The sequence below is a fragment of the Acipenser ruthenus genome, chromosome 27 (assembly GCF_902713425.1).
Source record: "Acipenser ruthenus chromosome 27, fAciRut3.2 maternal haplotype, whole genome shotgun sequence".
Classification (NCBI taxonomy): domain Eukaryota; kingdom Metazoa; phylum Chordata; class Actinopteri; order Acipenseriformes; family Acipenseridae; genus Acipenser; species Acipenser ruthenus.
Genome location: NC_081215.1, coordinates 846,743 through 860,399, shown reverse-complemented (window position 1 = coordinate 860,399; position 13,657 = coordinate 846,743). Strand labels below are relative to the sequence as shown.

Genomic DNA, 13,657 nt, shown 5'->3' with positions numbered 1-13,657 from the left:
GACAGAAGTCGAAGGAGTGAAGGAGAGGGAGGAATCCAGCAGAGTGGCTGGGGTTGGAGAGATGGATGTTGAAGTCACCCAACAGGACAGTCGGGGTAGACAGAGAGGGGAGGGAGGAGAGTAGATAGTCGAGTTCATCCAGAAAGTGAGTGAGAGGCCCAGGGGGGCGGTACAAAACAATGAGCAGGAGTTGACAGGGAGAGGTTAGTTGGACTGCATGAAATTCAAAGGTAGTGACAGAGAGGGAGGTGAGATCAGAGGGGACAGAAAAGAGTAAGGAGGGAGAGAGGAGAAGACCCGTCCCACCTCCCCGTCCGGTGAGACGCGGGGTATGGGACAGGACGTAGAGAGAGGACAGGGCAGCAGGAGTAACAGTGTTATCAGGGGACAGCCAGGTTTCAGTGAGAGCAAGGAAATCGAGCGAGAGGTGGGAGGCAAAGGCAGAGATGAAATCAGCTTTGTTAGCAGAAGAGTGACAGTTCCAGAGTGCACCAGAGAGTGTGCGGGAGGGGGGGAGAGGCAGAGAAATGAGGTTAGAGGGGTTGGAGGAGCAACAGCGGAGGGAGGGCAGCCTTTCCATCATATAAATCAAAACCCCCATTTCATTCTTGCACACACACATTCATAGTGGCCCATTGTTCTACAAGTCTGTGTACTTCTGCCAAGTGGCATCATCAACCCTCATCTCTTTGTCATGCTTTCTGAGTGCAACTACTATCTCAGTTACTGCATTTAGACAATTTCAGTGGCTGAATACGCTGAAGACATTTCTCTCCCCTCACGAGAATGAAAGTGCTAGTTTTTAAAATCCTTGATCTTCAGGGACCAGGAATATGGGATGACTCCTGCTTTGACTGGGGTGCATTCCTGGGTCTTGACGGGGATGTATAGCAATGCTGTACTGACGGGGAGCTGCATGTTTGCACCACAGTCTGTGGGAATGATTCCCCATGGTCACTTGGAAAGGTTAAATAAATAAAAGTCTTAGGGTTCACAGGCAGGGGATCAAGTCCCAGATCGCACAGCCTTATAGGAATTTAAAAGTATGATGCAGCTCAATGATGCCTATCTCCTATTCAGCAAAAGCTATGTGGCTGAAAGACGAAGTCTGGCCACCCATAGTGCTGTATTGCAAAACTGCACGCCACAAAGTGATGGCAAAAGGCTTCGCTCTAAAACATTCATCATAGCTAGACCCAAACAAATGCAATTCAGTGCAAAACATGAGTTGTTGTTTTGCGTGGGGTTTGGATTTGAAGACAGCAGGAGAGTTATTGTTATTTGGCTTCCGTTTGAATTCTCGTGGTGTTTGAACTTGGCTCAAACTGCCTCTCTTGGCTGCAGTTTGTGGATGCTGTATTGGTTGGAAGTTGAACTAGCAACGCACTCGCGTGCCATCGACTGTCACACACACACATTGCAAACAAATACTAAATAACGGAAAAACAGCAGCTGCAGTCTTACAGTAAGCATGCACCTTTTTAAAAAATCGCCTGGAAAACTTTCACAAATGTTATAAAACAAGACACTTAACATCCCTTAACAAAGAGCTGCACCCTCCCTTATCTAACGACTCAAGTGCTTAACTGTATAGTAACATGCTGCAGTGGTGCAGATAATGACTTGTATCTGAGTGGATATTGTTCAGTGTAGCCTGTGAATGCTCCAGGTGTTGGTGCATGTACAGTAGTAAGTGTATGAACTGTCAGAGTGATTAGCATGTGCAGGTACATGTCTCAGCTCGCACCCAGCCCCTCACTTGCTGTATTGTCTGGAATCCCTACCAGCTGTCCCAGCTCCCCACTGCACGCCCCTGTTATCATTCCAGGGGCTGGGCACTGGCAGACACAACAGCTGGATTAGAGTGGGGAGGAGCTCTGTGCATACCAAGGGGCAATGATCCAATCACATGAGAGGGTGTCTGGAGAATGCTGGGGCATCCATAGCTTGACATAACCCCAGAATCTCCTTTTGTTTCATACTGTATAAATACTGACCAATAATTTAGTTTTGTGACAATTTTAGTACCTTTTCTCACATTTTCTCAATTGTCATATATTTTCTCAATTAACAGCAGATGCAAAGCCTATGCTAAAGTGCATTCCTGCTTCTGAGAAATGAGGCTTAATCGCATGTATTTGAAGTACTTGACTTGGGTGAAACAGAGTATGGTAGCAATGCTTTTAGGCAGGTGTACAAACAGTTTGGATATTGCGATTGAAATCCCCTTTTTAAGGTTAATATTTTCCTGTGATTAAGGGGTCATGTATTTATAGATAAGTACGTATAGGTGCATATAGTTGTTTTTTTAAGAGCATTGTAGAATATACTTGCCCCTGGCAGACCCAATAGAGACATATTAAATGTTAAGAATGAGAAGGGATGGTTCGGCCCATCGTGGATGAATGCAAGCCAAGTTCTCCAATTAAAAACAACAATAAAAGACCCAAAAGAAACATTAAAAAAAAGGTGCCGATAGCAGAACAACTCAATCTGTTTTCATTCTGGTTTGTAGTTATTTTCATTCCACAGATCAGTCCGTTCGTGTTTCAATTAAGAACAAAACCAGCGCAGGAATGTGAGGTACGGACGCTCTGTGCTGGATGTTTGGTTGCAAAACAGATGCTTCTAAAAACCCCCAGGGAGACGAGGCTCTGCCATGTGTTTCGAAGGCATTCGGCGAGAGACCCCGATTAGAAAGAGCATCTTGTTAACAAAGACCTCATTCATCTGATCTTGAGAAAGCCTGCTGTACTCTGTGCTGTACTGTACTGCGCTGTACTGCACCACAGGGTCTTGCTATTACATCACAGAGTCAGTAATCCAGGAAAACTGGATCAGTGAACCAAGGTTCATAACTGGAGGTGTTCTGCTTTTAAAGTCGGGCAAAGTTAGGCGCTTGAGGTAGTTTTCAGAATGTGGTTCAATTATCCAGAAAACCGACCCTCTCGAGACTGCTCATAACCCCTTGCTTACATGATCCAAATAGGTTTATGCACAGTAAATTACTGTAATGCTCTTTTAATGATCTAAACAGTGCATGACAGAGGTACACGCGATGGAGAAGCTAAACAGTGAGTAGAAAGCACACTGTCAAAGCCAGCCAGCATTGAGGTCTCAGATAAACTGTTGTGTCTCTCCTGTGTCTGATCTAATTGCTGCAAGATTTCGACAAGACTAGACCCCCTCTTGAGGTAACAGCCCTTGTGTAAAGCAGGGCAAGGTTCAAGTAACACAGCACTCACTGATTCTAAAAGATTCTAAAATATTTACTTAATATAAGTGCTTGTTAACCCAAGATGCACAAGCGACTGCTGCTGCTCTCTTGAGCAGCCGTAGGAAAAAACAAACCTGTCTGGAATATTGGTAGCTTCCTTGCATTGGCCCTTGAGACCCAGATCACACTTAGGGGGTGAGGGAGTAGTCACCCCATCATGCTACCAAATTGTACCTTGCTTTTGCGGTGTGGGCTGCTGGACACTGAAACGCGAGCGAACCACATTCCACTTCTATTTTATACATAATTAATCCATTAAAAAAAATACCAAACAATAAGACATAAAAAATAAAAAATCATAAAAACTAAATCAGACTCTCAAGTCTCCAAGTCACCAAGCATACATCATTCAGGGGCTTCATCCCTCTTCAAGCGAATGAGAAAATCCCATTTCTAAAGCTACGTTAAGGGGACCCCTCTATCTGTAACAGGACCGCAGCACCTCACACCCCCGCTGAGTGTTGCCCATAAAGACCTTTGCTCCTTCCTCGAGACCACAGACACAATCAATAATGGGAACCATCTGCCTTCACTTAAGGAAATGAGGTTAATGTGGAGTTTTAATTGCTGTAGGCTCCAGTGGCAGGGGGTGAAGTCAGTACAAGTTACAGAGTTAATAATCTAAAAGAAAACTGCACCAGACAAAGCAGTTTTTAATTTACACTTTATTTTAAGGAATAAATACATAAATACAAATTCTCTGTCTCGGTACAACCATCATTCATTAGTAAGTGGGGTTAAAGGTTCTATCCAACTTTTAAAAAAAAAAGGACAAACTTATATGACCATGTAAGTTTTCCTTTTGAATTTCTGATTGGTTGTGTGACGTGACATCGTTCTCCCCGCAGTCATTATTCCCATCCCTGCACATTCCTCTCCTTTCTGCTGGCAGCTCCTCAGTCAGGTTCTGCCCTATCAACCCATTCACACTGGCGAGCCATGAATGGACTATCGCGCGCAGAACAAACGAGGCAGCTGAATGAAAAGCACATTAAGGAGCTGTTCAAAAGCACTCAGATCAATTGAAATGAGGATGATCACAGGAATACTTTCCTGGAAAAGAACAACAACCCTGCTGCATCTGATGCCTGACAGTTCCAGTCAATCTTCTGTTTTTTAATCCAGCCGGCAGAAACCTCAAATCCTAAAATCTTTTGATGCGGTAAACCCTGGAGTTCCAGGGTCTGGAAAAAATAGGAGCTGAATGCAGCCAAGCAGAGATAGATTACAGTGGTCTGCCCTAGCCAAACCGAGGGCTACCAAGACCCTGCCAGCACTGGAATGGGCTCCTCCAACCCCCCCTCCAATCATCCCCCCCCCCCCCCCCCCGCCACAATTCTAAAGTATAGGCAGGAAATGAAAAAAGAGAACTGTTTTAGAAACCACTGATTTTAAAGGCTGGTTTTATTCAATTTAGCAGTGTTCTTCCAGTTTTAAAGGAACTTTTGAATACATGACAATTTGCTTATTTCTGTAGTATTTCTACAATGTCGCCCGGAATGATTTTGAGAGCTCCTCACACAGAACTATTATCCTAAATACTGTATGAAAGGGATCACAAAGGCACGGTACAGTACGTGTTAATGCGATGTTTGCACCTGATACTTAAATATAGCTGTTGGTGTAAATACCTGGGTAATGGCACAGCACTAATTACATAGCTGGTGCCACTACATATGCAGCTCTTGCAAAAGCACAACATTCCCTAAGGACAGATCAAGCGTTTATGAAGCTTTTTATACTGGCTTGTGATCACTCATCGGACTCAATTTAAGGCGTAATGAATGGCTCCATTAAGCCTTGATACTTGACAACCCAGCTAAGACTGTCAGGGTAATTGCTGTTATGCAGACGCTGCTCCTGGTCAGGTCCAGGGCAACACAAAGTATTTTAAATGAAGAATGAATTTCAGGCGCTGAATTAGAAGCTCTGGCATGAACCCCTAAAGTCTAACCAGGACACTTCCACTGAAAACAATCTTTTCATTCAGCTGATTGTTTTGTTTGGCTTTTTATTTTAATTTTATTTTTTTTTCTTATACTCCCTGCAAAGATGGCCAGTGCCATGCACGCAAAATTGCATTTTTAAGGCTAAGTTGCAACTCTCATGCAATGCAAACGCAGACACTTTCATCCACCTGGACTTTATAAATGCAAAACACTGGCTCTCTAGTTCTCTCTTTGTGAACATATTTAACAAGGATAGACATCCTGGGATCCATAAAACTCCTGACAGACGGCTGTTTCTTTTGTGCTGTGCTGTAGCTACACGGAACTCACAATATAGGAACAAACCACAATAGAAACAACGAGATCCACGTTTCCTGCCATGTCTTTACCCCCCGCTCTCCCCGGTATTGTAACGTTCTCTAACCGAGCCTTTAAACTGAACAAGGGGCTTCCAGAACTCACCAGCATATAAATAGGTCAAAGGAGCAGCAATAAACCTTCCTATTAAAGTCTTTTTTCTTTGTTGTTTGCCTTGCCCTAGGTGTTTGTTCAGGGCACTGCTAAGACAGCGTTCATTTCTGATTTTAGGAGGAATCAATTGGGGTTTTTGTCTTCAAGAGTTTCTGGCCGTCCGCTGTAACTAGCACTAACCTTCCGGCTTGGATCTGGAAACACTGCGCTGATCTGTGAAGTGCTGGCTTGCAGAAAGAACTAAATCTGTCTCCTCCATTCAGATCATTGCTTTAAATATAGAACAGGCGTTCCTTGTAGGTACGTGTTGTTAAGCTTTGAAAGGCATGGTCTGTTGGTAACTGTATGTGAATCTTTACAGAGCTGGCAGGCATGGGCACATCTCAACAGTGCCAGCTCTGAACTAGGAGAGCGTAATAATAACCAAGCATACAGTTACAATTACAGCAAATGCATAACTGAAATGTAGCAAGCGAAGCTTTTGGTGGGGTGGCAAAGACAAAAGGGACTGGATTCGTGAAGCGACACTATACAGCCGTTTATTACACAGTACTACTTCTACGTCTTGAATCAGGGTTCAGACAAAGAGGGGGTGCAATTGGCACGACATCACAGGCTGTTAACACATGCAAGCTTACAGTCGCGTAAAGAGAAATGTAACGCCTGTTTAACAGAATTAAGGAAGTTGAAAGAACCTCATACCTGATACTCCATGGACTGCAACACCTGCCTTTTAAAAGGTGCCCACACCCTTAAAAAGTAATAAAAGCTAATGATGAATGCTAGGCATTCAACATCACGTTTAACAGGTGTAATGAAGTAGCTACCTGCTTTAGGACCTAGATGGAGGCTTAATTGGTTCCCTGATGTACGTAATTGGTAAAATTAGGTTAACCTGTTCAAGACCGGGTACACAAATGCCTGATCAGTATTTCAATACATTTTTGGTAGTTTCAAAACCTTGTAATACAACAGCAGTCTTAAATGGTGTAGTATGTTTTATTACGTTGCCAAGAGGAGATAGACTTTGGACAGAGGGAAGGAGACACTTCTTCACGCAGAGAGTGGCGAGTGTATGGAATGGGCTGCCCAGTCATGTTGCCGAGGCAGAAACCCTGGGATCCTTTAAGACCCGACTTGACAACGTTCTGAGATCAATCAGCTACGAGGAACCGGACGGGTGCTGACGGGCCGAATAGCCTCCTCTCGTTGGTAAATATTCTTATGCTCTAAATATATCTTGCAGGTAAAAACTGCTGTATAAACTGCAGGAGTAAAGTAGATATTTCAAACACTGACGTATGAATAAATATTGAGCTGTTGTTTCCCAGTACCGCTGGCTATATCAAGTACTTCTGCTCTTGCATCTTAAATACTCATTGATGAAAACCACAGCCGTTCCTTTTAAAACAAACATAGTGAATTGCTACTGCAGTAGGATAGAGGTGCATTGCAAATTACCAGACAACACAAGAGGAAGCAGCCACTGTGAGTACAAAACAAGTAAAAAAAAAAAACAAGGAGCTGAAAACCTGCAGTGGAACTCCAATAAACACCATACAGATCAGTGTAGAGCCTGCCTTTAAAACATACATCCATCAGCGGCTGAAATGTGAACAGGCTGCTAAATGTTAAGCCGTGTTCACAATCCATGGCACAGATGAGCTGGCATCCCCAGCTTTAGTCAGCCAATAACCCTATTTGTTATATAGAGGTACCTTAATACTAGCGTCATTAAATAGCAAATTGAGTTGCTCACTTTACAATGCCTTTGTCTTTTCTTTAAACAGATACTAAAAGTGTCTGAGTGGCATTTTTAAAAGTAATAATAATGTACTGTTCTGTATGCAGATGGATTTATAAGCCCATGACTATATGACTATACTACTGGATCGTGAATTAGGTGGTTCAAGTCAAAAAGCGGAATACCCAAATCCCAAATGCAATCCCCTGTGCTGTCAGTATTGGGCTCCCGGTGTAAACAGCAGAGACTGGAAGGGCATGCAGAGGCTGTAACCCAGCACTGACCTGGTCCGTAGTAGCCGGTTCTGTACCCAGTGTTCCTGTAGTAGCAGGTATAACAGTTCTTCCGGTGGTATCGGTACAGAGTATTATCAGAACCAGAACTTGTACCAAACAAGCCGCTGAAACAGCACAGCATCAGCAAAAACCGACCGAGCGATCCCATGTTAAATAACCTACAAAACTTTATAAAGGAAAAAAAAGAAAGGGATTTTTTTTCTAAGTTAAACTAACACTAATTTAGAATGTAGTACAGTCGTCCATCTATTATTCCTCAGTCTAGTTCAAGAAAAAAAAAAAAAAAAACATCAGTCAGCATTGGCTTCAACAGAACATCTGGAGACTAAACTGCACACAAAACACAAAGCTCTCCCGTTCCAGTTTTGCAGCCACTGCATCTGTCAGACACATGAATCCAGCTCTCTCCCTCTCTCTCCTGCTGCTTTTTTCTACAGATCTCTGAGACCTCCTTCCCCCTCTGCTTTTCCACCCTCTCTCTCTTTACGCCTCCTTTTCAGGTAAGACCAAGCCCAGAAAATAAAAAAATCTTACAAACGTTTCCAGCCAAATACGTTATGGGCATGACATTCCTTAACACACACACACACAAGCAGCAATAAAAACAAGCACGAGGAGAAGTTACAAGAATGAAGCATGCCTGTTTTTGATCTAGATGGCATGACATTAAAGCTACAGTCCCACTTGATCCTGTCAGCATCTTCTCCTGTGAAATATTATACACAGCCGTGCCCAAAAATACGAACGTGCTCCATTCACTTCAATGCCCTTCCCAGAGGCAGCGTGCAATATATGTTGATTTTGATGAAATGTTTAACACTACAGGTGGGTGAGGACATCAAGTCTCAGTCCAAAATCAACCCTCCAGTAAAAATCCAACGGAGCATTGCTGGATCCAGTGTAAGAGTATCCATCCATCAAGAACATCAGATAAGAGGACTGGCAATATTCTCCAGGCTCGTGGAAACTTACTTTGACATACTCTTGACAAATCACCTGGAAGCTGTGATGAATCCAAAGGTCACACTAAAAAAAAATTAATAATAATGTCTATGGAAAATATGAATATTTACGACATTATTGGGTTTCAATGAAATTAAGCAAAAAAGGGAAAGCAAAACAAGCATTCGATTGTGTTATAGGCCTCTGCTAAACAAGCCTTGTATTTGCACAAAGAAACAACAGTGTGTGTTTTTATTGGATACATCAACTATTTTATAACAGGAAGTTAAACAATCCTTTGAATCTGAAATTCTACGTACAGTACTTCCATTAATTGTGTTTTGCAAGCTGTGCAACTGAAATGAAACACATAATCAGAAATCACGAGGTTTCTGAAGCCGTGATAAACAACTTGATTTGTTTATATGGAAAATATATATATATATATATGATCTATTTATTTCACTGTAAAAAGTCTTAAAGGGCCAGCAGTGGTAAAGGGGCACTCAACACCTAACACATTTGTTCTAGATTTTGCAAATAAAAATTGAAGAACAAACATTTCCAGACTGTGGCAAATCATGAAATGCCTTTGTTGTTCCAATATACAGTCCAAATGTTAAATATCCTGCAGCTGCAGATTTTATTTTGCGGTTGCGTTCTGAAACAAGATTTATGAGAAAAATAAAAATTGCAGAGAAATGATTTGATTAATGTTCTCAAATCAGTCTTAAAGCTCCAGTGCCCCACAATCGTGTTCAATTTTCATATTAAAATATGATCCCTTACTAACACTCTTCATTGGCCGGCCCTTCTGCACATGCTGTTGCATCTGAAACCAGAACTTGTTGCTTGTCCTGTTTGTTTACACTGAGCAGTTTCAGCTGCAAATTCCGCTCTGTTTGAATTAGTCCTAGCCACTTACTGATTTAAAGATCACGCAGCTCCTGAAGCTCTGTCTTTAACTCAAGAAGCCGTCAAACTAATGGTGTTTTACAGGGAACAGCAAAAGAACTGGTGTTTCAGCCGGAGGGAGAGAGAGGATTAGTCAAGAGAAAGTGGGAGCTTGGCTTTCCCAGGTCTCATGGGTATCGCTTTCCCTGTGTTGATCTTTCCCAGAATGGATTGCAGAGTCTAGCTCAAGCACACAGCCAGCTCAGCTGAGAGGTACACTGTCCCACTGCAGTGGGCACCTCTGGAGACCAGAAGCCAGACTACTCTCCATACATTCTCCCTGTGCTACAGGCAAACACAGTTTCCTGCATTTACTGAGATATATTGTTCTGTGTTCCCACACTTTCTGGTGCTGTAGTAATGAACAGTAATGACCATGGTTTGAACAAAAGAAACGAATCACAAGACAAGGGCTTTCCAGACTTAACTAGAAGGTTGGAGGACGACAGGGTTGGGACCAACCCCCCCCCCCCCGGCTCCTCTTTGACTTGTGGTTTGGAGAGATGCCCTGGATTCCTGGCAAGCGTGGTACCAGCCTTCACCTGCCAAACCACAGCACGCCACAGCCTGAGTGAGCCAGAGGGCCACATGCACACACACACAAATACCTCCACACTCAGGAACATGACATGCTGAAAGCTACAGGGTTTTAATTGCATTTCCTTCTGAGCTCATTGGCAAGAATGAATCAAGCTTTCAAACAGAATTTATTTTTTATTTTTTTTATGTAGTATATGTTACAGGGCAGAGGCTGGGTACGAACCAGCGACCCCATGTACCACAAGCGAGCATCTTAACCACAATGCTAAAGAGCCAGGCTGCGGTTTTCAGAGCTTTCAACCTCCTCTGACCGACAGGGTACAGCACAGAATCTGTAGTGGCAGTGTGTCACACAACACTGCCCGGTACTCCTGCAAATTTGAGCGAATGTGAATCAATACTTTTAGGTGAAATACGACACAGTGGAAGACGTACAGGGAAGCCTGAATAAACTGTCAGTCCCCGAGATATTCGAGGTCTCGTTCAATCTCATCTGGAAAAGGAAAATGTGGAGCAGGTGATGAGCGCAGGTGGCTGTAAACTGCGGGTTTAAACATACTGCATTAATCAAATCTTCTCTTACAGAGACAGCATCCCAGATGTGCACCAGGTGCTTGCTTTAAGCAGTGAGATCGATGGTCAGGCTGCCTGAGGAAGAAGCAGCTCTTGCATTGCCAGAGGATTCCAGAGTCTGCACAGTGCCAGGCTGTACACTACTAACCTGAGCTGGGTAGTTGCAAGCCTCGGGTCAGCTGGTCCGGGTTGAACAGGAGAATTCTCAGGTGTTCTCTGATTGAGGACAGCACCGTGGCTCAGGCCCGCTTCTGACATTTACAGGGAGTACATTTTAAAGGCGGGTTTTTCCATCGTCCTTTTTCTTTTTAATATAATCAGAAACTTCTATGCTATAATCCTATGCTACCAAACTATGAGGCTATGAATACTGTGTGATACCAGTGCAGTATAATACTACTGTTCAACTGTTAGACTAATAAAGCAATATAAAGAACAAAGATAGAGTCTAGAGAGAGCCCTTCAATAGCTTTCACTATCCTCAAATGGCAGATAATGTACTGCACTAGTTCACTGAATGTTTTATCCATGTTCTTTATACATGTTTAAAGTTAAGGAGCCCTGCCTGCCCTATCCTTCGGTTTAAAGAATAAGTGGCTCAAGCAGTTATTGTAGGTATAGTGCAGGCGAACTCCAGCCTAGCAATGCTCTACTGCAATACTTTAGAGCATTCATTAAATAAAACAGGATGATGTTTTGCTTTTTTCCAGACAGTACGTTGCTGAGATGTGAGGAGCTCAAATGCGTTTTCTCATTGGAGAAGTGATCAAGCTCTTTATCCTGATATATTTTCCACAATGCGGAGCTGTGCTGTAGATTCCTTTGCTCAGCTTGCTGATCCCGCACCAGGAGTAAAGCCCAGGCAATGCAAAGCTCCACATGTCCCTCAGACAGTGGCCTGCTAATTATTCTACATAAATAGCCAATCACGCTGCCTGAGGAGGGATATTTTCCCTGGGAATTCATTGCAGATGTCTTTCCCTGATCGGATTGGGACTTTCGTGTTGATTTTGGCAGCCGTGGAGTTTATCTATCGGTTTCATCTTATCTGTTCCACAAAGTCGATCCACAATGACAAAAAATAATAAAACACCCTCCAAGCACAGTGTAGAGTTGGGAATGAGATTCCTATTGTGAACGTGTCAAGGTATAGGTAGATAGTCAGATGGATAGAAAATTGGTTTTAAAGCTTTGGTTCACTTAACTTGTATAAGATGGTTTTAGAATTACTTTCCTACTGGTACCAATGCAATTGGGACACTTTGAAAGAACATTTAAAACTTCTTGTTTTGAGATTTGACATGCCAGAAGTTCGCTCCATCCACCTGTGTTCCTGAATTCCAGTACAGTCTGTTCCCAGAAGAGTCCTCAAGAAGGGAGAGCAATGTTCCTGTCTTTTTATTGGACTGTTTCATTTCCAGCAGCCTTTGAGTCATCGCTCATAATCCGAACAATTCCAAACCGAAATATGGCAGCATGCTTCATCACACTATTGGAATTCCTTCACAGTCTTTAAAACGAAAATCAAAGACATGTCCACAGACAGCGTCCAATGCAAAATATATTTTGTATTGGTTTTTACAATTTATGGGTGTCTGCTTTGCTTGCAATGGCAATTACAATACCTCAACCCACAGAATGATTGAATAAGAAAAATTGGTTAAATGGAACCAATTCCTTTTTATATTATAAGCCAGTATATATAGAATACTTGGGGAATGATTGATACAGACTTCATGCCAACAGAATGATCATTTCTCTTTGTTTGAGAGCCCAGGTTCCAAGTAGAGAATATAATTCGAGGGGAACGGATTTCATATTTTCCCTTAATCACGTGCAGGTTTGGGTACTGTAATGGTTAGTACTTTTAGAAACACAGTAGCGGAGGTCAGTGACTACGCTACCCGGACAGACTGAATGAATGGAAGCCTGTGGGCTATCATCTCCCTGTCTGGCCTTCATTACTGCTGATGTAGATGCTGATTAAAACCACAGGAAACAAACAGGGAAATAGCCCTCTCTCTATATCTCCTTCATCCATACCTGTACGTGAGTCAAATGTAGAATTACCAGCTGAGCTCCTAAAAACACACACACACATCCACACACACACACACACACACACTGCCTCTGCATCTTACCGTAATGCTCACACTAACTCTATGAGAGGCAGCTGGCTGTTTGAGCAGAAGAATGCTTTACATAAATACATGGATTATTGAAATAGCTCGGATTCATCACGGGGACACTAGGGAAATAAATACCATGTGCTGCCTTTATGAGATGATGTCCTCTTCGCTTGTATAGCTGCTTGCATGCTGTGATGAGGTGTGGGGCAGAAGGTTGAGGTTTCCTGTCTAAAGAAATATGTAACGCAGATGGAAGCCAAACTAGGAACAGAACACAGAGACTGGAGGGTTGTGACAAGCTCTATAGGCTAGTATGGCATTGGGTATCCTTCAGCTCACCCAAGCTGACCACTGGCCAGCGGGCTATTGATTGAGACGCCTTTTCTTTAACTAAGCTGTAAGTTTAGTCCCATAGAGCCGATCACTGCAGCCCATACAAAACAGTGTTGTATAGTGTGGGGGGGATCGACATCAAAGACTAAGCAGAAATGCAATCAACATGTTCAGATTGCAAAACGAAAAAGGTTGACGGACAGTTTATGGGCTTGATAGAACCCCCCCCCCCAAACCTGGATTATCACTTTATATTTTGTCATCGATTCACAACGGTTCACGTTCTTCAGTGTCCGGTTTTCTCAGTTCTCTTTGTAGTTCTTTAGTGTTTTATCGTTTCGTTGATCAGGCTGCTGTTTTAAGTTGAAGGGAAAGTCGTTTAAATGGACGCATGTTTTCTCTTTGAAGTCAGCAGTTAATATCAGTCCCTGATGTTTCCGTGTTCAATG

The 13,657-nt window shown here is 42.9% G+C and overlaps 1 protein-coding gene across 3 annotated transcripts in view; it reads right to left on the bottom strand.

The window, feature by feature from the left end:
• LOC117963782 (multiple epidermal growth factor-like domains protein 6) overlaps nt 1-13,657 on the bottom strand; it is an 84,282-nt gene that overhangs the window by 26,644 nt on the left and 43,981 nt on the right. The window contains exon 1 of one of the 3 annotated variants that reach the window (XM_059002649.1): nt 7,726-8,158. The exons of the other annotated variants lie outside the window; for them this stretch is intronic. Within the exon in view, the coding sequence (XP_058858632.1) occupies nt 7,726-7,885 (160 nt within the window). The 5' untranslated portion in view covers nt 7,886-8,158. Of the gene's footprint in view, nt 1-7,725; nt 8,159-13,657 lie in introns of those variants that run through there. 3 annotated transcript variants of the gene reach the window in all.